Source organism: Pipra filicauda, unplaced genomic scaffold, assembly GCF_003945595.2.
Source record: "Pipra filicauda isolate LSUMZ 115617 unplaced genomic scaffold, ASM394559v2 scaffold294_size920599_pilon, whole genome shotgun sequence".
Taxonomy (NCBI): domain Eukaryota; kingdom Metazoa; phylum Chordata; class Aves; order Passeriformes; family Pipridae; genus Pipra; species Pipra filicauda.
In genome coordinates, this window is record NW_024104414.1 from 228,714 (window position 1) to 252,192 (window position 23,479).

The window sequence follows — 23,479 nt, forward strand, 5'->3', positions numbered from 1 at the left end:
GTCCAGAGATCACATCACCATGATTTCAGATCAGACACCCTCAGGGATCATTTTCACTTCGAGTCCACGGAGATGAACCAGATTCTCCACCCAAGGTGGCTCAAGAGTCTTCAGAGAGCTGGTCTGAGGGATGGCAAAGACCTCCAGTGCTGGCTGGGTGTGAGCTGGAGCTCTGGATCCAGTGTGGCACAGCTGATTTGGGACACAAAGATACCCTAAGGAGGAGATTTTTTTCTCTTTTTTTTTTTTTTTTTTTTTTTTTTTTTTTTTTTTTTTTTTTTTTTTTTTTTTGCAAGCTGCTGCACAAACCACCGAACGGAGAAAAGCCTTTGGTCATGAGATAACTTGTGAGAAAAAGTGAGCCTTGTATGGAAGATTCCCCTGAATGCCTACAGTATTCTAAATCTTAAAAAAATATATTGTGGACGCTGCAGCCATACAAAGGGGGGAGGAGGAGGAGTGGGAGATGGTGGGGATTTACAGTCTCACATAGACACAACGGGGAGGTTTAAGACAAGCACAGTCAGAGTCTGTAAAACTGATTGGCTCGCTGGGCTCAGTCATCCTCATCGTCCTCTTCGTCCTCTGGGTCTTCCTCTCCTTCATCCTCTAGACTTCGTTTTCTCTTCTGCCCACACGGATGGTCTGCAAAGAGAGGCCAAGGGTGAAGTTCTGCCCAGCCCTGGGGAACAGCAGCTGAGCTGTGGCCTCACAAGGCACATCTGGGAGCAAAACCAGCACCATTCCAGAGCAGACCATTCCAGACCCTACCCTGCTCCTCGTGGCACATGGAAAAGCCTGGGATAGCAGCAGACATGAACTACTTTCTGTGCCCTCTGAGCATCCCATATTTCAACAGCTGCTGGAAAAGGGGTTATTTTTGTTGAGGACCCTCAAAAACACAGCATCTGCAGAATTCAGTCATTTCTAACCAAGTTCACATGCCCTGTGCTGGACACTGGTGGGGCCCCAAATCCTGGGGACAGTTCTGGGCCCCTCAGGACAAGGACATGGAGGGGCTGGAGCGTGTGCAGGGAAGGGAACGGAGCTGGGGAAGGGGCTGGAGCAGCAGGAGCAGCTGAGGGAGCTGGGGGGGCTCAGCCTGGAGCAAAGGAGGCTCAGGGGGGACCTTCTGGCTCTGCAACTCCCTGACAGGAGGAGGGAGCTGGAGGAGGTCAGGCTCTGCTGCCAGGGAACGAGGGACAGGAGGAAAGGGAACAGACTCAAGTTGTGCCAGAGGAGGTTTAGGTTGGATATTAGCGAAAATTCCTTCATGGGAAGGGTGGTCAGACACTGGCACAGGCTGTCCAGGGCAGTGGTGGAGTCGTCATCCCTGGAAGTGTTCAAAAACATGTGGATGTGGCACTTAGGGACATGGTTTAGAGGTGAACACGGTGGTGTTGGTCTTGATATTAACAGGGATTTCCCAACCTTAACATTCCATGAGTCATCCAAGATTGTTTGAATTCACACCAGCCACAACATTCTATCAACATTCATTTGGGTGTTTATATTTGTTAAAACCAGAGGAGTCTGGACCCAAGAAGCTCAGGTCTGCAGCTCAACTGGTTTTCTAGGCAATCTGCCTCAAATATTTGGCAGAATTACCCAGAATGGTTGGAATTAGGAGGTACTGAAATCTGTTTTCCATCCCCTTTGTGACCCTTGGTGATGACACTACTCAACATCAGCTTGGGCAGAAAAGCTGCAGCAACAACAGCCCTGCACTGAGGCTTAGGGAGCTCTAAAAACACCAAACATTTGTTGAGGCAGCTTTGGTAAGAAATTGGTTTGTTAGGATTCAACTCACCATCTTCAGCTTCATCCTCTTCATCCTCCTCACCATCTTCCTCCTCATCTTCCTCCTGGAGTTAAAACAAGGCATTTTGTTGCAAGAACCACAACTCCCTGAGCTGTAACTCCACAGCAATCTCTGCTCCCACCCCATTGAAGCCTCAAGGTGCTAGGGAGAAGCTGTTGGTTCCCAAAAAGCTCCTCAATCCCTATGGATGGGGCTGCATGGCTTCATCACTTGGGGCCATGGGAAGTACCAGGACAAGCCTGAACTGGAAAACTCTGTGGACCATGAGTCAAAAGGTACAGGGAAAAAGTCACAGGGGATGGCAAGCTCCTCAGATCTGCCCTCAAAGTGACACCTGGGTCACCAGACAAGGGATAAATGTGTGACCAAACAGCCCAGTGACAGAAAGCCTCACCTCATCATCTACTCCATCCTCCTCCTCTTCACCTTCCAGGTCATCATCTTCATCTTCTTCATCGTCAATGACTTCTTCATCCAAATCATCTTCCTCTTCATCATCGTCCTCTTCCTCACCTTCTACCAAAAGGAGAGGGAGGGAAGCGTTCCAGTTCCCAAGTCCTCGCCATCCCCAGACACTCTGCTCACCCCTCAGTGCTCTGTGAGCAGCAGGCAGGGATCACACAGGATGAGGAGGGAGAACAACACCCCTGTCACCTCCCAGAAAATCCCATTCCCTCCCCAGCTTTCTGGAGGAGGGAATGTGGGTACCCAGACAGCCCCTATTCAGTGCTAATCAGCTATGGGGCAACGTGCTCACGCAGAAGCAGAAAGGGGTTTGTTCCCCAGCAAGAAAACCAAGAGGAGAGAAAATCCTCACCTTCCCCATTCTCATACTCATCTTCCAGTGCATCCCCATCTGCTTCAGGGTCTGAGTCAGGGGCTTCCTGCTCGTCAGCATCAAAGCCATCCAGGTAGGTGAGCTGGGGCAGGAGGGCGAACACGCTCTCCCGGTAGTTGATGAGCATCGTCACCTCGCAGTTGAAGAGGTCCAGACTGTGGAGGTTGGGCAGCTTTTTCTGCAAAAATCAATGCATTAACATTATTTACAACACTGTTTGGAGATCAGGTAGCCATGGGAGGACAGTGGCTCTGCCCCATGTGCTCCTCAGATACAGGGAAGTCGCTGCTCTTGCTATTTGTGGACACAGAAAATTTCTTTCCAGCTCCTCTATTTCCCTTCCTTGGAGCCAACTCTGAAACCATCTGCAAATCTTTTCTTTCTTCTGAACAGGCACGGAAAGCCAAGGAATCACTGAGCTGGACTCATCCTGCCCAAAATATCACGCAAAATACGCAAGAGCAGAGCACAAGGAGAGCTGCAGCCTGAGTGCCCTCAGCACAGCCCAGCTCAGGCCATCCCACCAGGCACCAGGTCAAGGAAAGTAGGAGCAAAACAGTGCCAAATTCCTTCTGGAGGGGGTGGATGGACCAAACAGCCAATGAGGCAAATGCCCCAAACCAGATCTTTCACGTATCCCTTAGGATCACATGACAGGAGCCTTCTTGGGGCAGTTCCGATGGAATCTCAGAGGTCTTTTCCAACCTAACTGACTGTGATTCTGTGACTGGGAGCCCCTGCAATGCCGTGGCAGCAGGAGGGTCCCAGCCCAGCAGAATCTTTAGGCTGATGTGACAGATGCCCTGACTGGTGTCCAAGTACCTCATTCCATGACACCCCAGGTGCCACCTACCTCCAACTGCCTCCGACCCTCTCCCGGTCCTTTCCCAGATGGACACTGAGCATCCACAGTTTTACTCATCCAGCCCAATTTCACGCTTCTTTTAGCAACTGGCTGCTGGTTTTCCAGACTGAGGAGCCATTAACTATTAGCCCAGCCTCAAACTGGGCTCAAATCTGTTCCCATCAGAACCACGAAGTGCTGTTGGAACAGTTACCAAGACGTTGGATTCCTGCTGCACAGACCCAATTCCCCAAAGGAAACGTCATCCATCCAGCCTGGAATCTTCACTCACCAAGGGCTCCAGGGTATTGATGTCTTTGATCTTGTTGCCACTGAGATTCAAGTGTGTCAGGTTGGGAGTTTTCTCTGCTAGAACTTCAAGGCCACCAGAAATCCTGTTATCACTCAGCTCCAGCTGCCAGGGAGGAACATCACATGGTCACCGAGTGTTTCAGCTCGTGATGTGGGGAAGAACGTTGCCCTAAGAACTGTGCCACAATGAGCACCCAAATTCCAGACCCTGTCACAGAGCAGCAGGTCAAGTTTTCCCTTGAAACTCGTTTCCTGCAGTGACACAGCACTGCCAGCCACCTCCATGCTCGTAGGTGCCCCAAAATCCAAAATATTTATGTTATGAAGCCTCTGACAGCAGCACAACAGCAAAAGGAAGAGAAGGAGGACACTCAACATCTAAAGAGCTCAGAAGCATCTTGTGCACTCAAATCTGACCCCTCTCACTTGCTCAAAGAGGAAAAAAGTAAAATTAAATGGCCTTTTCTTGGCGAATACAGGAAAAACAAGTGCCACCAGAAGTCTCAGGGCAAGGACTGGTGGAGATGGGACCACAGGCCTGACTCACCTTCCGGAGCTTGTTGAGTTTGGGGAGGTTGGACACAGACAGCAGGTTGATGTTAATCATGCTGAGGAACTCCAGGTTCTCAAAGTCCGAGGAGAGACCAACCACCTTCCCATCCTCCGAGCGACAGTTATCCAAGACCAGCTCCTTCACCTGCAAACAGAGACACCCCCAGTGTTACCTCACCTGCCAAAGTGTCACCTGGGGTCTGTCAGGTGACATCAGGCTGTGCCTGAAGTTCCTCCTCGCTCAGATCAAAGGACACACGAGATCTTGGAGCCAAAGAACTGCAGTGAGGGCACAAGCTGAGAATCCCTCATCGTGGTGGGAGCTTCATCCTTTAATCACGAGCCACCAACACACGGCAGCAGACCCACCAAGGTCCCCCTTGTCCACGAAGCAGCACCCAGGGTGGGACCATGAGTTCACATCAAAACACTCCATGCAGAAGCATCAATAAGCTTTCAGAGTCACGCTCCAGGCTTCACTAATGAGAGGCCAAACAAGGTCATCTGGTTTTGTCCCCTTCTGTATTCTCCCCCACACCACTGGGGTGCTGGAAAACCTGCCCCTGGAGGATCTGCTTCCCTGTGACAGTGTCCACATGAGGTGACAGGTTCCAACCTCAGGCTCCTGCTGCAGGGCCACTGATGGCATCTAATGCTGTGCCCAGCACAGATCACACACAGAAACCATCGTTACCCAGGAACTCTGCACAAAAATCAACCTGTTTGGGCCACCAGGACCTTAAAGCACCAGCACAGAACTGCTCCCCTCTAAACATCTGGGGGTAAAACATCCCTGGTACCCCTTTCCCCCCCAAAGTGTGGGAGAGTGATGCTCCAGCCCAAGCTCTCACAAGCCACTTCCAAAACCTGCTTTTACCCCACACATTCTTCCCAGCAAGATGCAAAAATGAGCCTTGGCCAGAAGGCTCGTGGCGCTTTCCAAATTCCTCCTTCACAGTGCTCCCATTTTACCTCCCCTGCTCACACCAGCCAACTATTAGGGAGTCATTTTAAATTCACTTTGCCTTCCTGGAGGCAGTTTGGGGGCTGCTGTGCCATCTTTGCCACAGGCACAGCATAAGCTCTGAACCAATTAATGCTTCAAACTCCCCAGGTGGCATCAGCTGGTCAGGGTTTGGAGTTGAGGTACAGCCAGGAGTTTTGTAGCCGAGCATGTTTTGCTCCCAACACCCTGGAAGTCTCCAACTGAACCAAGACTGTCTCCGTGGCAGGTGTAAAGGCGGTCAAGGCCAGACCTGGGTGGCTGTTGTGTGGGCACAGAGGTGATCCTAAACGTAATGAGGTTATCATGGAATGGTTTGGGTTGGAAGGGAACTTAAATCCCATCCAGTCCCACCCCCTGCCATGGGCAGGGACGCCTCCCACTAGCCCAGGTTGCTCCAAGCCCCGTCCAACCTGGCCTTGGACACTTCCAGGGCTGGGGCAGCCACAGCTGCTCTGGGCACCCTGTGCCAGGGCCTCAGTGAAACTAACGTGGCGAAGACCAGGTTTAACCAGGCCGGGCCCTGTCCTGATGGCCCAGGACGAGCCGCAGCAGGACAGGGCAGCGGGGAGGGCTTTGCTCCCGGGACACCCCGCTCTGACCCCGCTGGCTCTGCAATTCCCGGCTCACACCACCGGGACCAGCCGCCCGCAGCTCCTCTCGCTCAGCCCTTCCCGTCCCGCAAATCCCTTCTCCATCCACGAAGCCGCTCTAATCCCCACCCAAAGCTCCGCTCAAGGCCCCATTTCCTTCGTGTGCTCGGGGCTTTCGGAGCTGCCACGACACCCGAGCGTTCCGGGGCGAGACGGGACGGGCACGGCCCAGAGGGGCGGCCCGGGAAGATCCAGGGAAGGGCAGATCCAGGGAAAGGGCAGATCCAAGGAAGGGGAGGCCCGGGATTTGGAAAATCCAGGCGAAGGGGCGGCCCGGGAATCGGAAGATCCAGGGAAGAGGCAGCCTGGGCACGGGAAGACCAAGCGAAGAGGCGGCCCGGGAACGGAAAGATCACGGGAAGAGACGATCCAGGGGGAGGGAATATCCAGGGCAAGGCAAGACCCGGGGGAAGGGAAGGCCCGGCCATGGGGCGGCCCCGCAGCGCCAGGCCCGGTCCGGGGCGGCCGCGCCGGCACTTTGAGGCTCATCCCCGGCAGCCCCTCCGGCCGTTCCCCGGGCAGGGGGATCCCGCGGGGCGCCGATCCCGGCGCGGGATCGAACATGGCCGAGCGCCGCCATGGCCGCGCGGTGCCTGCCCAGCCCCGGCGCGGCCGCTCCGCCGCGGCGGGCCCCGGCCCTGCCCTGCCCCGCTCCCCCGCCGTCCCCCCGCACCCCGGGCGCGGGCCGGGCCGTGCGGGGCCGGGCGGGTCCCGGGGCCGCGCGGGGCCGGCTGCGGGCGGGCCCCGCCGCGCACGTGCGCGCCGCCATGGCGGGGCCGGGGCACGGCCGGGAGCGCTCCCGCCGCCGCGCCCCGCGCCCCCCGCCCCAAAAAACACCCGCCGGCAGCCCCGCGGGCCGCGCCGCTCCTCCCCACCGCCCCCACCCGCAGCACGTGGCGCCCAGTCCCCGCCGCGCGGACCCCGTACCTCGCCCGGCTTCTTGTTGCGCAGCTCCAGCGTCAAGCGCTTCTCCATCTCCATGCTCCCCGCGCAGAGCCGCGCTCCGCTCCCGCCGCTGCCGCTGCCGGTGGTGCCGCCGCTCCGGTCCCGGTGCCGCTCCCGCCCCCGCCCGGCGCAGGAAGAGGCGCCAACGGCAACAAAGGCGGGCGAGCGCCGCGCCCCCGGGCGGCCACCGCGGGAACTGCGACACGGGCGCCGGCACAGCGACACCTACGGGCCCCGCTCCGGGGCCGCGGGTTCGAGTCCCGCCGCGGCGGGGACGGCCTGCGACCGCATCGGTGTCACCCGGCACCGCCCCGCTGAACCCCGCACGGCACCGCCCCACCCGGCACCGCATCGCTGTGCCCGCCGTCACACCGCTGAGCCCGGCACCGCACAGCAGTCCCCGGCACCATCTGCAGCACTGTGCTCCCGTCTCCAGAGCCACATTCCCATCCCCAGGCACCATGGTTACTTCTCCAGGATCGTGTTCCCTTCCCCAGCACCATGTTCCCATCTCCAGAGCCACATTCCCGTCCCCAGGCACTGTGTTACACTCTCAGCACGGTGTTCCTATTCCCAGACATGACAGTTCCGTCTCCAGCATCATGTCCCCATCCCCAGAGCCACATTCTCATTCTCAGATGCCGTGGTTCCTTGTCTTTCTCTATCACCATGTTCCCATCTCCAGAGTCACATTCCCATCCCAAGCACCATGGTCCCTTCTCTGTTTTCACATTCCAGTCTCCAGAGCTACATTCCCATCCTCAAGCACCGTGTTCCCACCCCTCAGCACTGTGTTGCAGTCTCCAACACTGTGTTCCCATCCCCAGGCACCATGGTTCCTTCACTATCACTTCACTATCATCACTATCACTTCACTATCACTTCACCATGTTCCCATCTCCAGAGCCATGTTCTCATCCGTAGGTACAATGGTTCCTTCTCTGTTTTCACAGTCCAGTCTACAGAGCCACATTCCTGTCCTCAAGCACTGTGTTCCCATCCCCAGGCACTGTGTTGCACTCTCCAGCACCACATTCCCATCTCCAGAGCCATATTCCCACCCCCAGGCACCATGGTCCTTTCTCTGTTATCACATTCCAGTCTCCAGAGTCACATTCCCATCCTCAAGCACCATGTTCCCATCCCCAGGTGCTCTCTACAGCTCCCTGTCAAGACCTTGTAGCCAGTGAGGCCTGATCTCTTCACCCAAGTAACCACCAACAGGACAAAGGAAATGGCCTCGAGTTGCACCAGGAGAGGTTTAGATGGAGATTAGAGAAAATTCCTTCATGGAAAGGGTGGTCAGGCACTGGCACAGGCTACCCAGGGCAGTGGTGGAGTCACTTCCCTGGAAGTGTTCAAAAGGATGTGGCACTTGGGGATGTGGATTAGGGGTGGCCTTGGCAGTGTTGGGTTAATGGTTGGACCCTATGATTTCAAAGGGCTTTTCCAACCTCAACAATTCTCTGATCCTATGTTCCCAACCCCAGTGCCACATTCCCATCTCCATCCCCACATTCCCATCCCCATCCCCACGCTCCCATCCCCATCCACACATTCCCATCCCCATCCCAGGTCCCCTCTCCCAGCCCAGCAGAGGCTGTTCCTGCCCATGGCTGATAAGGGCAGGGTGTTGGTTGGGCTCTTGGCTGAGGGAAGGACGAGATAACAGCAGGAACTCCCAGCACTGTGGGGCTGGGATGGTTTTTCCCTTCTGGAACACACAGAGCTCTCCCTGGCCAGGCACAAACTCCAGAGCTGGGAATGCTGCTGCCGTCAGAGGGGCAGGAGAGGGTCAGCAGGGCAAGCACAGCCCGTGGCCCAGGCAGTGGCCTTGGGCCCAGCTGCCCTTAAAGGGTGTGATGGAGCTGGTTGGACTCTCTGAGGGCTCAGGAAGGTCCCCCACTATGACACCAGGCACAGGAGGAAAATTCCTGCAGGATGTGGGCACTGCTGCCTGCAACTTCATTAAAAATCAACATAAAGAGCAGCCAGAGAAACTTCTCTGATCCACGACCAAGGCTCCAAATAAACAGGAACACGAGGGCCAGTGGGCCCAGCCCTGTCATCCCTCATTGTCTTCTCTGGCAGGAGGCCACAGGTCTGCCTTGTATGGGAGGAAATGGCTTTTCTGGTCTTCTGCAGGTCAATTTTGCCAGTTGGCTCCAACACCAGCCTTGTTTTACTGGGAGGAGCAGAGTGAAGTGGTGACACTCAGAAGAAGGGTTCAAGCTCTGGAGGGACCAAACCCACTCTTTTAAGAGCAGATAAGGGATATCTCCACATAGAAAAATTGCCTTTAATGCATTTTTGGAACCCCTGTGACCTCCCTTGCTGACCATGGCTCGGTTTCTCCAGCCCAGCTCCATGTCAGAGAGCTCCCACACCAGTGTCCCCTCCTGGGTGTGCTCCTAAGGAGCCTCCCGAAATGCCCAGTGTGGAGCTGGGCAGAGGCAATGGAGGATCAGGTGTGTTTTGGGGGCACTGAAAGAGCAGCCCATGGCTGGGGTAAGAACATCCTCTTACTGCCCTGCCCAGGTCAGTCACATCCCCACAGGTGAAGCAGCAAGTGGGTCATTGATTCTAATTGGAGATGATAATTGATGCTCATTGCAGGGGGGCTTGACCAGGTGACCTTTAAAGGTCCCTTCCAACCCAAAACATTCTAGGATTTTATGCATATAAGTTATTATATTATTATAATACAAAGTTAAATTAATAATTTCCTTTCATCCCATGAATCATGGGATGGTTTAGGCTGGAAAAGACCTGTAAAGATCATCGAGTCCAGCCATAAGGTCAAGGCCAGGTTGGATGGGGCTTGGAGCAGCCTGATCTGGTGGAAGTTGTCCCTGCCCACGGAATTGGATGAGCTGTAAGGTCCCTTCCTACCCTAGCCATTTTGGGATTCTATGATCATCGAGTCCAATCGTAACTGGGACCCTCTTTTTCGGGGTGATCCCAAGCTCCTCTGGCCCTTTTTGGCTTCAATCTGGAGGGAAAGCAGGTCCCGGGCCCCGAGGGGTCCCCTGATCCCCCCTCGGACACTCCCCCCCGGCCGCAGCAGCAGCTCTCAGCCCCCGGGCAGCGCAGCTGGGAGATGAGCGCAGCGATCCCCCCTCGCTGATCTGCATTTGTTTTAAGGTTCTTTCATGTCCCCTTTGAGGCTGGTTTCCTGTCCTTTGTAGCAAACAATGGTGTGTCTCCCCCTTCCCGGCCCAGGCTGGTTTTATCTCCCCTCCCCTGGGCCGCCGCTCTCTCGGGAGCTGAGCTTTATGTTCACCTTCAAATATAAACCCTGCTCTGGTTTCACCGAATTGATTTTAAAGCTGCGGCCGGGAGTGGATGTCTGGGAGGTGTATTTGCGTGTTTGTTCCTTTCTCTGGTGGAAATCGGGCATCTAAAACTCCCAGGGTACCTCTGGTCCCCCTTATCCCCCTGTATCACAGGTCCCCCCTTTTCCCCTGTACCCCTATCCCCTTTTCCCCCATGCCCTGAGAGTCTCCCCTCTTCCCCCGCACCCTGGGTCGCCCCTTTCCCCCCATATCCCATTCCCCCCTCTCTCCCCGGTCCCATCACCCCTCTAGGTCCCCCGTCTACCCCTTTACCCCGATCCCACCTCTCTCCCCGAACCCTGATCCTCCCTTTCCCCTCATATCCCAATCCCCACTTTTCCCCGTATCCCAACCTCTGCTTCCCTCCCCTTACTCCAATCCCCCCTTCCTCTGTATCCTGATTGCCCTTTCCCCATGTACCCCAATCCCCCCTCTACCACCTCACCCCGATTCCCCTGATTCCCCATACCCTGATCCCCCCTTTCCCTGGTAGCCCGGGTCCCACCTCTCCCCCTGTATCCCAATCCCCCTGTCCTCCCATATCCTAATCTCCCATCTCCCCATGTACCCCAATGCCCCCTTTCCCCCATACCCCAATTCTCCCTTCCCCCTCACCCTGATCCCCCCTTCCTCCATACCCTGATCCCACTTTCCCCATTTCCCCCAATCCCCCCTCATCCCTCGTAGCCCAATCCCCCCTCTCTCCCTGTACCCTGATCCTTCCTCTCCCCCACACCACGGGTACCCTCTCCCCATGTACCCCAAACCCCCCTTTCCCCATTTCCCCCAATTCCTCCTCTCCCTGGCATCTCGATTCCCCCTTTCCTCGTGTACCCCAATTCCCCCTCTCTCCCTGTACCCCAATCGCCCCTTTCCCCTCGTACCCCAATCCTCCTCTCCTTCCATACCCCAAACCCCCTTTTCCCCCCACACCCCAAACCCCTTTCTCCCACACCCTGATCCCCTTTCCCCCACACCTCAAACCCCTTTCCCCCACACCCCAATCCCCTTTCCCCCGCACCCCGATCCCCTTTCCCCCGCACCCCGCCCGCGCACCCCGATTGTCGAATTTTCCCCTTTCCCCACCACCCCAAAACCAAAAAACACACCAAAAAACAACCCCGAAATCCCCCACCACCCCAATCCACTTTCCCCAGCCGCCGCCCGCACCCCGATCCCCTTCCCCCACCCCCCACTCAACACCAAAAAAATCCGCCTTTCCCCCACCACTCCGATAGATATATCCTTTTCCCCCACACTCCGATCCCCTTTCCCCCGCGCATCCGAATTCGAAGATCCCCTTTCCCCCCGGCCCCCGAATCCCTTTCCCCCACACCCCGATCCCCCTTTCCCCCACACCCCGATCCCCTTTCCCCCACACTCCGATCCCCTTTCCCCCGCATCCCGATCCCCTTTCCCCCGCACCCCGATCCCCTTTCCCCCACACCCCAATCCCCTTTCCCCCACACCCCGATCCCCTTTCCCCCACACTCCGATCCCCTTTCCCCCGCACCCGATCCCTTTTCCCCCGCACCGGATCCCCTTTCCCCCGCACCCCGATCCCCTTTCCCCCGCACCCCGATCCCCTTTCCCCCACACCCCGATCCCCTTTCCCCCACACCCCGATCCCCTTTCCCCCGCACCCCGATCCCCTGTCCCGGCTGCACTGCGCTGTCACTGCCCGCAGGTGGCAGCACCGGCCCGGCCATGGGGGACGCGGCGCAGGCCGGGGGGGCTCCGGGGGTGTCCCGGGAAACCCCTGGAATGAGGAATGGCGAATCAGGACAAACCCCTCTGCAGAAGGCGAGCCTGAGAGTGGTTGAGGGCCCCGGGCAAAGAGGTCCCGGTTTGGGGCGATGCGGGTGCTCCCGACAGGGCTCTGCCACCCTCGGCCGCAACCTCCAGACAGCTTTTTGTGCTTTGGGGCAGGACAGAGGTGCCCGAAGGGTTTGGGTGCCACCGGCCTCCCTGCAGACACTTGGGAAGAGTGTCTGAAACACGAGTTGTTGAGTCCAACCATCAACCCACCACCACTAATCCGCGTCCTCAAGTGCCACATCCACGTGTTTGAACACTTCCAGGGATGGGGACTCCACCACTGCCCTGGCCAGCCTGTGCCAGTGCCTGATCACTATTTTAGCAAAGACCTTTTTCCTAATATCCAACCTGAACCTCTCGTGGCACAACTTGAGGCCATTTCCTCTCATCCTGTCCCTTGTTCCCTGGAAAAGACTGACTCCCCCCGGCTTCCCCTCCTGTCAGGGAGTTGCAGAGCCAGAAGGTCCCCCCTGAGCCTCCTTTGCTCCAGGCTGAGCCCCCCCAGCTCCCTCAGCTGCTCCTGCTGCTCCAGCCCCTTCCCCAGCTCCGTTCCCTTCCCTGGACACGCTCCAGCCCCTCAGTGTCCTTCTGGTCACGAGGGGCCCAGAACTGGACACAGGATTGGAGGTGCCTCAGCAGTGCCAGCACAGGGCACAGTCACTGCCCTGGGCCCATGGCCACACTACTCCTGGCACAGGCCAGATGCCATTGGCCTCCTCGGCCACCTGGGCACACGGCTCATGTTCAGCCACTGCCTCTCTGCCCTGCAGTAGTTAGCTGTGGATTCTGGCATCCTTAAACCATAAAACAACACCCAGCCCCTATCTCAGAGCAGATCTTGAGGCTCCTTGCAGATCCCTATCCCATCTTTCCGATAGGGAAGCTGAGCTGTGCAGCAGGGAAGGGATGGATCTGTCACCACCCTGCACAGAGTCAGTCCAGCTTCTCCCAGGAGATCATTAAGCATCATATCCAGTGCATTTAGTGCCTTGGAAGGAGAGGGTGGGAATGGATCCAGCTACAGGGAGAGGAGAGAGAGACAGTAGGATGTACCTGGAGTGGGATCTGGGGAGACAGGGATTCCTTTGGCCAGGTAAACACTGTCCCCACCTCACCCCTCATGAGGTGTTACCATTTCCAGCTGCCCCAGCACTCCCCAGGCAGTTTGCAAAACTTGGTAAAAATTAATTAGTGTTATTAGTGTTTTTATGAACTGTACGAAGTGTCCCAGCTCAGCCAGACCGAGTGATAAGACCAGGAACAACCATCATGGCAATTATTGCTTTGCACAGCTGAAGGATTTTGGATCTCAACCCCAGAGAGACCACAAAGCAAACCTGTTTCAAAGAGCTCATGACAGGCATGGAACACAGTTGAGAAATGGACTTCAGGGGCCTCAGGCCCCAAAATGCACCCTGATTAGGGTTAAATGATGCTTCAACTGCTAGGATGGGCAGCTCCAGGGACCCTCATGGACATCCCTCACCCCCCAAGAGCTGCTGTGGGCACCTCAGTCCAGAAGGATCACGACACACACAAGGACACAGGTATGAAGTCTGTGTGTAGGATTCTCAATTGACACCACTTTTTGGTTTATATCTCCAAAATATTTTTTTTTTTACAAAACTCACCTGCTGCTGTGGGTGGGTGTTTTATACAAAACATATCCCAGCTCCTCCTTGGGATATCACCCTGTCCTGTCCCTTGGATTGTGCTTTCACTGCATCAGGTCTCAGCCAGCTTGTGACCCTTCTGTGCAGTGAGTGAGGCCAGAGATGTGTGAGCCCCAAGGTTTTTCCCTTCTCTGACCTGGCCTTACACACTCTGTTACCTCCCAGCTCCAATGCTGCAAAACTCCTGTTTCCAGGCTTAAAAATCCTGTTCCTGCACATTGTCTGGAGAATTTCTGTGAACAGGCAGGAAAAATCAGAATTTCTTGGTTTGTTGTGATAGTCAGAGCTGCACTTGCCCCTAATTTGCAAGGTTTTTGCTAATATTCCAGGTTTTTTTGCAGGACAAATATTGCAATAGGAACATCCCTGGACAAACTGGAGTTCCTACTCATCACCTCCCTAATTCCAGAGTGTGAGGGTGTTGTTGTGCTCCTCTCACTGCCTGCAGAGATTTCAGGACGTGAAAATAAGATTTGGGAAACATCGTTCTTTGGGAAACAGTCTCACAGGTGCCTTGGGGAGAGGCACACTGTGGGTGGGATGGCTCCCTCTCCCAGTTCCCACTCCCAGTTTTCCAGTCTCAACAACAGGGGAGGTAGGCAAGGACCTAGCCTGGAGGGTGGGTTCCCAGAGCAGCCTCCTCCTCTGCCACCAGCCTTGTGCAACCCTCTTGCCCTCTCTCCAAGGGTGTGGGCAGATAGATCCCTGGCAGGAAGATGCTGCTCAGAGTCCAGCTGGGCTTGGGAAACAGCTCTACATGGCACCTGCCCTGGTCTCACAACATCCCCTGTGTGCCTTTGACGCTGGGATGGGGTGGCTGGATCAGCTGGAGGCTCTCAGGGCTGATTTGACACCCTGGAGCTGTTTTGGAGCCAAGCTCCATCCTGATGCAAGCAGGAAATCCAGTGAATTGCACCAGCCGGGGGTTATTTTGGGCCCTTCAGCTTTGCCTCTGAGTTGCCTGAAGACTCTGAAACACTCAGGATGAATTGGTTTTATCGGTTAGAGATGGGTTTTAGTCCCTCCAGGGAAAGGCAGGAATTAAAAGTGTAACAACATAGTCAAGAAATAGGAAGTTATTAAATGAATAAAGGAAATGTCTCTGCAGGCGTGGGAAGGGATGGATGTTCAATGGAATGAGCCTTCCCAATAATCTCTTCCCCAGAGTTTGGCCCATCAGTTGCCTGGTTGCCCATCAAATTACACCAGGGGAGGTTTAAATTGGTTGTCAGGAAAAAGTCCTTCAAGGAAAGGGTGTTCAGGTATTGGAACAAGTTGCCCTGGGAGGTGGCAGAGTCCCCATCCCTGGAAGTGTTCAAACAACTTGTGGATGTGGCACCTGGGGACAAGGTTTGGTGGTGGGCTCGGCAGTGCTGGGTTGACAATTGGACTCAATGACCTTAGAGGGCTTTTCCAACCTAAAAAATTCCATGATTCCATGTTTGGTGACTCCCTGGGGCAACCCTGGGAAAAGGGCACACCCTTGCCAATAGATCAGCGCTGCCACAAACCTGCAGATGGCATCAGGAGCTTCCTATGGAATGTGTACAGAAGGGAAAACACCTTCAGGGATGTATCCAGTCCTCTTTTAAGGCCATCAAGAATGGGATCTGCAGGAGAGTGACGTGGTCTTGACAGGCCCGTGTTTCATTGCGCAGGCAGCTGAGCTCTGCCCGCTGCCCAGGCACAGGCACACGGCCAGGGGCTGCTCAGAGCTCCAGGAGGACACAAACATCACTGCAATCACAAGAGATGTTCTGCTATGAGGGGTCTCACCTGCTCATGGACCTGAGAGGGAGGGTTGTGCCAGACAGTAGGTGCAGGAGCCTGGAGAGGGTTTTCCTCATGTTTTCAGAGCCCAGGCACCAAACCAAGGATGAAGCCAGTGGGACACTCCTGCCAGAGCTGCTGGGGGCATCTCTGCCCAAATCTCTTCCCAGGCTTTGCCATTTCAGGTGACAAACTCTCCCAAGGAGTTTTTCTAGTGCCTCTTGTAAGTGTCACCGTGTCACTGTTATAACAAACCCTCTGTCTGCCCTTGAGACACTCACACCAAATTTCTGTTTTCGAAAGAAAAAACGTGTTAAATATCAGTTTCCCTTTATTTTTGTAGGCAGAGAGAGGTTTAAAACACCTGGGATGGAATGTGTTTCTTTTGAACAGAGGTGGGAAACTGAAAACCAGAGATGTGCACTGGGAATGAGCGGGGGGCATGGGGAGGTGGCAGGGAAATGCAGAGAACAGGCTTGGAGGCAGGAACAGGGAACAACTACACATAATTTCCCACTCCAGAAGTGACCCAGCTGGAGGGCTCCCATCAGTCAGCAGGGAGGCAAGAAGGGCAGTGGTTTTAAACTGCCAGAGGGCAGGTTACATAGGATATTGGGAAGGAATTCTTCCCTGTGAGGGTGGGGAGGCCCTGGCACAGGTTGCCCAGAGCAGCTGTGGCTGCCCCATCCCTGGAAGTGTCCAAGGCCAGGTTGGATGGGGCTTGGAGCAACTTGGGCTCCAAGTTAGTGGAAGGTGTCCCTGCCCATGGCAGGGGGTGGCACTAGACGAGCTATAAGATCCCTTCCAATTCAAACCATTCTGTGATTCTAAGAGGAGGTACTTTTTCAGCCATCACCTAATTAATCAGGACCGTGATGACATTGAATATGACCACAAAAATAACCTTTAAAAACTTGAGATAAACGTGTCCAGGATGAGCCTGTGCTGAGTGATTAAAGATGATGATCCAGGACCTCCAGCTAAGGAAGTATTTAGTCACTGACCACCAGAAGATGGGGCAGGAGGCAAACCTGTCATCTGCCTTCCTGGGAGCTTACAAAGGCACTAATTGCCCTTCCTGAAGCAGAGGAGCCTTCCTGCTCTCTACCCACCAGAGCATAGAGGGGCTGGGAGTCTCCCCCCGAGTACTTAGAGACAGCCTTGCATGAAGTCTGTGGTTCCCAGGGTTTGTTGCAGTCTCTGCTATCAAGTCTCTCACAGAACTTGCACAAACCCTCGGGGTCTCCTGCCAAGGCTTTGCGCCACTCTGGGAAGGATTGCAACGTGGGATAACACATCTCCCTGCCTGCAGGGTGCTGCCAAGCTCCTGCCAGCTCTGATGGGAAGCTGTGGGCTCAGTCCAAGCAAACAGGAACTTTCTCTTCATCCCCTTGCATTTGCACATCTCTTCAGAATCAGCATTCCTGCAAATGCCCCATCCCTGGAAGTATTTAAGGCCAGGCTGGACAGAGCTTGGAGCAACCTGGGATAGTGAAAGGTGTCCCTGCCCATGGCAAGGGGTGGGATGAGATGGGCTTTAAGGTCCCTTCCCACCCAAACCAGTCTGTGACTCTGTGATTTGAAGAGGAGGTACTTTTCAGCCAGCACCTAACCATACAGGACCTTGTTCCACAGAATATGACCACAAAAATAACCTTTAAAAGCTTGAGATAAACTCGTGCAGGATTCTGTGAAATAAGAAAAGTTGACAAATTGCTGTGTGCAGAATTTTGGTGTGGCAAGAGGTGCCTCCCTGCTCTGTGGCTGCTAAATCCAAAACCTTCTGGGACTCCAGGCAGCCCTTGTGGCTGAGAAAGCCCTGGTTTTGCTGCTACAGCAGGGCCAAGAATAAGGTGATTTTTCTCCCTTCTATTTAGAGAGCTCATATTTTCATCTTCAAGAAGGGGAGGATGGGGAAGGTCTCTGCTCAGCCCTGCACATCCAGCAGGTGAGTTGCATAAGCCAAGGCCTCTCCACGCACACAGAGTTGTGCTGGAGCTGCATGTGACAGATGACAGTGCTGGGAGAATGTCCCTTAGCTACTCCTGTTATTGCTGTCACCATTAGTAATTACGGCACTTGCTTTAAACCTGCCTGTATTTCAAAACAAGCACAGGGTGGTCACATTGACAAAGCCTCTTGGGTTGCCTGGAATGGCATCCTGCCTGGAGTGAAGATAATGGAGTGCCTGGGAGATTGCTCAATGATGATGGATTGGTGGAGAACTTCTCCTGGACCCCGAGACCAACCCTCTGGGGCCTGACAAGGCTTGTGCTCTGCTGCTGTGGGGGCTGACTTGCACAAGGAGCAGGGCCATGGTGTTGTAAAGAGCAGGTGTTTCAGGCACTCGGGGCTCCAAAGCCACACCTCGCGTGGGGTGCATCTGGCTTTGATTTGCTGCTGCTGCTGCTGTTGCTGGTTTTTGGTTGCCTGGAGCCCCTGCCCTACCTGGTGAGGAAACACAGATATTTCCAGCTCTGCAGATGTGAACAGGAGTGGGTACATTGCTCTCGGGGGGCTCTGCAGCAGCGATGGAGACAAATGCTTCCATTTGGCTCTGCAAAGCACATCCAACATTAGCACATCTCCTGCTGCTGTTGTTATTCCTTCCAGACCACATTCTGCTAAACAGCTTCCCAGCCAAGCCCAGGACATGATTCCTGCCCTGTGGAGCCATGAATGAGAGGGATTATTTAACTGTTCAGCATTAGTAAGGCTCCCAGGTCACCTGCCTGTGTTTTTCATACCTGGAAGCACGAAATTGCATCCCTGGAGCTGAAGTCATGTACCAAAAGCAAAGGAGGTGGCAGTGGGATGGAGCACGTCCAGGAGGCTTCAGGGCCTTCCTGAGCATGGACAGGATGATGTAGTAGGGCAGCAAGGAGCCAAAGTGCCTGATTTCCCTTCCCTCAGCCTTGCTGTGAGAATGGAGCAAAGTCATTTGTCTCCTTCCACTGCAGGGCTCTGACTCACAAGTGCTGAGCAAACAGCAGTAGGAATATGGGATGCCAGCACCCCCACCTCATCCTCCCTGCCCTGGCTGCTGCTGCCCCTCTGCCCACAGTCCCAGCCCCACACCAGCCCAGGCAATAAATAACCACATGTGCCTCTGAACCACGGCTGCTCCCAATGGTATTTAAAAAAAATTCCTTGTCAGCAGCAGTTGAGGTGGAAACCTTCAATCAAGGTGCCATAGGATGAGGCAGGTAGGACCAGCCTCAAGTTAAGCAACTGGATTCTCCCAAACTCACCTGCCAGAGTCCCTGTTTCCCTGTTTTGGTGGTACCAGCAGCAGAACTGACTCTTCCCCACCACAGCTTGTGAGCATAAAGCTATAAAACACTGGCAACTGGAACCAGAGGTTCAGCTCCTGTGAGAGCCCCTGTCCCTTCCCTCAGCTTGGACAGGGCTTGGGGCAACCTGGGCTAGTGGAAGGTGTCCCTGCTCATGGCAGGGGGTGGAACAAGATGGGCTTTAAGGTCCTTTCCAACCCCAACTCTTCCATGGTTCTGTGATTCTGTGATTCCACTGCCTGATCTCAGCTGTCCCAGTGGGACCCTCAGACTCTGCCCAAGGGATGACAGAGAGGCAAAGGAGCTGGGATGAGGCTCTCCAGACTAAAGCATGTCCCATGGCACAAAGCCTGGGACGTTGCCTGGGATGTGGGGTCTTGCAAGGGGGCACCAGTTCCAGGGAGCAGGAAGGGACCAGCCAAGGGGACAGGACAGTACTGCCCCTGAGATATGCCACTTGTCAGTGGCCCTCACAGAGAGAAGTGAGCTGAGATGTCACATGTTAGAAGAAAGGTGGAGAAGAGGCAGCAAGTCTTAGCAAGGTGAGGAGTTCAGGTGAAGCTTTGAGAGAAAGAAGTTTTAAGCACAGGGAGGATTAGAATCACAGAATGGTTAAGGTTGGAAAAGACCTTTAAGGTCATCAAGTCTAACCATCAACTCAGCACCACGTTCACCACTAAACCATGTCCCCAAGTGCCACACCAACACATTGTTTGAACTCTCCTAGGGATGATGACTCCACCACTGCCCTGTACCAATGCTTTACAACCCTTTCCCTGAAAAGAATGTCCATAGTATCCAACCTACATCTCTCCTGGCACAACTTGAGGCTGTTTCCTCTTGTCCTGTCCCTTGTTCCCTGGCAGCAGAGCCCGACCCCCCCACAGCTCCCCCCTCCTGTCAGGGGGTTGCAGAGCCAGAAGGTCCCCCCTGAGCCTCCTTTGCTCCAGCTTGAGCTGCCCCAGCTCCCTCAGCCGCTCCTGGTGCTCCAGACCCTTCCTCAGTTCCATTCCCTTTCTGTGCTCACACTCCAACCCCTCAATGTCTTTCTTGTCATGAGGGGCCCAAAACTGACTCCAGGATTCAAGGAGCAGCCTCAGCAGTGCCCACTGTCTCTGTGAAACACTCACCTGAGGCCCAGAAGCTTCACCCTGTGCTCCCTGGGTACCTGCCTCTCCCCAGCCCACCCACCTCCATGTCAGCATCCTCAGCATCCTCAGCATCCCAGGCCCTTTTGACCACAGGCAGGAGGATGTAAACATTAGCAGGAGCTGGGAAGGAGGACTCACCAGGAAATCAACCTCTCTTTATGACCTACTTATTGATGAATCAGGGAAGATGCAGATCCATTACATCCCTCCCCAGTTATTTATTCCCCGTGTGACACAGGATGTATCAGGGATGCTTGGATGCTTTGCTCACACCGACGATGCCAGAGGTTTTGGGATGGGAAAAACTCTTTCTTTTCCAGCATGTTCAACCAGAGCAGGCATCACATGTGTGGGTTCTTATTCTGAAATCCATCTCTGCCTCCATTCCCTGCCTCCCTTCCCAGTAGGATGGGCAAGTCAACGCTTGCTTCTCACTTAGATTCCCTGGGGAATAGGGGAGCTTCACTCAGCCTGGAAACTCAGTTCCTACTTGTACAGTCCATTCAGGAGTTGTGAGTGAATAAGAAACAAATGCACCTCAGAATTCCACACTTCAGACAAGGCAGGGAGACCATCCAGGGGTGGGAGCAGCTCACTGGGAATCCCTTTGGATCTTCTGCTCCAAGTCTGTCCTAGAAGGATGCCCAGCCTGGACTTAGTTAAGCGTAACGGAGGCTCCACCATGTTGTAACATAAGCTGCTTCAGTGGTTAATTACCCTCTCATTTCCAAATGCATGTGGATTTGGGAGGCTTTTGTAAGCCCTGACATCTCCAGGAGGTGTTACACAGATCAGGGATGCTCCTTTTCACAGAATTAGCAAAATAAATGGCTAAGCTTCCCAAAGAGCCTATTCCCAGGGCAAAGAAATCCCTACTCTTCAGGAAACACATGGACAAGGACTCCTTGGATCTTCATGTGACCCTGCCTTGTGATGCTGCATGTGGTGTCTCCCCTGGTCCAACAGGAAGCACTGACCAAATATTAAGTCTTATATTTAAGAAAGCAACGTATTTTTTCTTTTCTCAACTCTACAACTTTCTCAACTCTACAAAATGTTGATTCCGGGGAAAAAGTTTAATTGCTGCCAATTTTCTTGAATGCCTGAATGAGGTTCAGGAGGAAAATATTTGCAATGCAGCCACCCAAAAGTGTCCTGTTCAGATCATTCTTTAACTAAATACCAAACTAAACCAGCCAGAAGAAGTGTGGTTTGATAGAAACATTATTTTTGATAATAAAACAGAGGATAAATTGAAAAGCGAAAAAGTGTCTTGAATTTAAAGTCTGAAAAAACCAGCAGCAGCGCCTCACTGTTGGTCAAAAGTGTTGTATTGGGGTTTATCCACCTCTGTAAGGAGTTTGTGGGGATCAGTCCCTCCCCTGGGAAAAGCAGGGCCAGGATCGGGGCGTGTGCGCGTGCGCAGGTGAACCCGCCCAGGGGCACACGGTGATTCCAGGCTGCATTTCCACCCTCTGCTGTTCCAACCCTTCCAGCTCATGCTTCCCTGCCCTCCCTCCCTGCCCCTGCCCACCTGGGTGCACACATATAAATTCTCCAGCCAACATGCTTCCTGTGGGGGCCAGGCAGGCTTGCCTGGAGGGTGCACATGGCTCTGGTCTCATCCCAAGGCTTTCCCTAGAGACGGGGCGAGGGGATTTGCTGGCGGCTGCTCCTGGTGAGCTCACACCGTGGGCACTCCTTTGGAGCTAGAGCGGCAGGGCAGGTTGCTGCTCCAGCTCTGCTGGAATCCTTGGAGCTCCTGACGCTTCATCTCGCCGTGTGGAAGCAGTGCTGGTCCATCCAGAGATCACAGGTAAGTCAGGCTGGCAGGAGACGTGAGCAGCAATCCAGCACCACTGCTTCCATCTTTCTGTTCCTTTTCCTGTCTCCTGTCTCCTCCATCCCTTCACCATCTCTCAACCATCTCTGCTCAAGTCATGAGATGGGATTTACTATCCTGGGTCTGATTCTTTTTACACCCTGCAAAAACAACTTTCATCACTGTAAAAGTGTAACGCAAAGCAGCAGGGATGAGGAGAGAGTCCCTGTGGTGTGAACGAGCACATGGAGATGCAAGAGCAAGAAGAGTCAGAGCTCAAACCCATCTGCCTGCCATCTCTTTTATTTTGCTTCTGTAGCCATGATCTCAGCTCTGGGAACCAGCCAGCCTGGATTAAAGAGAGGGCATCGTTAGCTTGCAGTTGTAAAGGAACGGTGGAGGTTCACCCCCAAGTCGGTTTATCTGGTTGGAGCAGGAGTTACAGAAGAGCTCGTTTGTCTCAGTGTTACACTCCTGTGCTTTCTCCCTTTGAACTTCTTGGGAAGAGCAGCAGAGGAAGCTGTGGGAGCTTCACACCCCTACACATCCCTTGGTTTCTGCTGGACACGGTGGTGCTGCTCAGCTCCCAGTGGTGTAAACAGGGAGTTGGCTGTTTCTCCTCAAGAACATGATCAGCCGATGAGTGGGGTTAAGATAAACTTCCCTTCCCTACTTTAGGCTCAGAGTTGAAAGGATTTTCAAAGAAACCAAAGCTCTGTTTTCCACCAGTGCCTCAGGATTTCAGAGACGCCACTCAAGTGGTGTCACCTCAGTCCCTGTTTGATGTCGCCTCAGTCCCTGTTTGGTGTCACCTCAGTCCCTGTTTGGTGTCACCTCAGTCCCTGTTTGGTGTCACCTCATACCTGCTCATTCTGCAGGGCTAGAGAAGCACAGCCAGATGGGTTAGTTCCACACTGCATCCAGGGACTGAATTCCAGGGAATTTCTGTCGTTGTTTTGTACCAAAACTCAGCTGCTGGGATTCGGATGGTGCTTCCAAACACCTCTAAGGTTGGCACCCAACTACCAGCTTCAAAAATAGCTCCAGGGTCTCAAAGATCTGAAACAAAATATGCCAAATACATAACTTATGATCCAAATAGGAACAGAATTTTTACTTTTTCAAATTAATAAAAGATTGCTGAGAAATTATGCTCTCAAGGAGGATAGGGAAGACTTCAGAATGGGGAAGAAAAGTAAGCAGAAGTTTAGATATTTTTAGAATCTCACTTGTAACTGCAGCTTCTGCCATTTCCAGAGGCCAGGCTGAGGGTCATGGCAGTGGAGAACCCACTTGAGGTGTGAAACTCTGGGAAATGAGGATGGGAGTGTACTCAGAGGGAAATCAAATTCAAAGTGAAGAGGCACTTCCCAGTGCCTTTGCTCTAAGCTCCAGGACTCTGGGAATACCCAGGGTCTGGGCTGGTGCTCCAGGACTGAGCTCCCACAAGGTGATGAGCTCCAGCCCTCGGGATGATGCTGAGGAACAGCTAAGGAGAACAGAGCCAATGAACACCAACCCCTGTGAAGTTGTCCACTCCCAAAAAGCAGCTCACAGCTTACAGAGAGCAGCGAAGTCCTCCTGGCAGCAAGGTCTGAGTCACAGAGAAAGTGAAGAGGAAGGAGAAGACGGGGTGACAAGGACTAGG

At 54.1% G+C, this 23,479-nt stretch overlaps 1 protein-coding gene across 2 annotated transcripts; it reads right to left on the reverse strand.

Annotated features, from left to right (window-relative positions):
* Window positions 1-276: 276 nt before the first annotated feature.
* On the reverse strand, window positions 277-7,094 carry LOC113982894 (acidic leucine-rich nuclear phosphoprotein 32 family member B). Of its 2 annotated transcripts, none has more exons than XM_027711522.2 (7): window positions 6,952-7,079; window positions 4,364-4,513; window positions 3,797-3,919; window positions 2,640-2,838; window positions 2,217-2,338; window positions 1,811-1,865; window positions 277-645 (listed from the first exon to the last, which is right to left on the reverse strand). In XM_027711522.2, the coding sequence occupies exons 1-7, from the start codon at window positions 7,003-7,005 to the stop codon at window positions 557-559; spliced, it is 792 nt and encodes a 263-aa protein (XP_027567323.1). In that variant the 5' UTR covers window positions 7,006-7,079; the 3' UTR covers window positions 277-556. The 2 variants fall into 2 exon arrangements, with proteins under 2 accessions (XP_027567323.1, XP_027567324.1); XM_027711523.2 differs by having other exon boundaries at window positions 342-645; window positions 2,217-2,335; window positions 6,952-7,094.
* Between the last annotated feature and the right edge of the window lie 16,385 nt (window positions 7,095-23,479).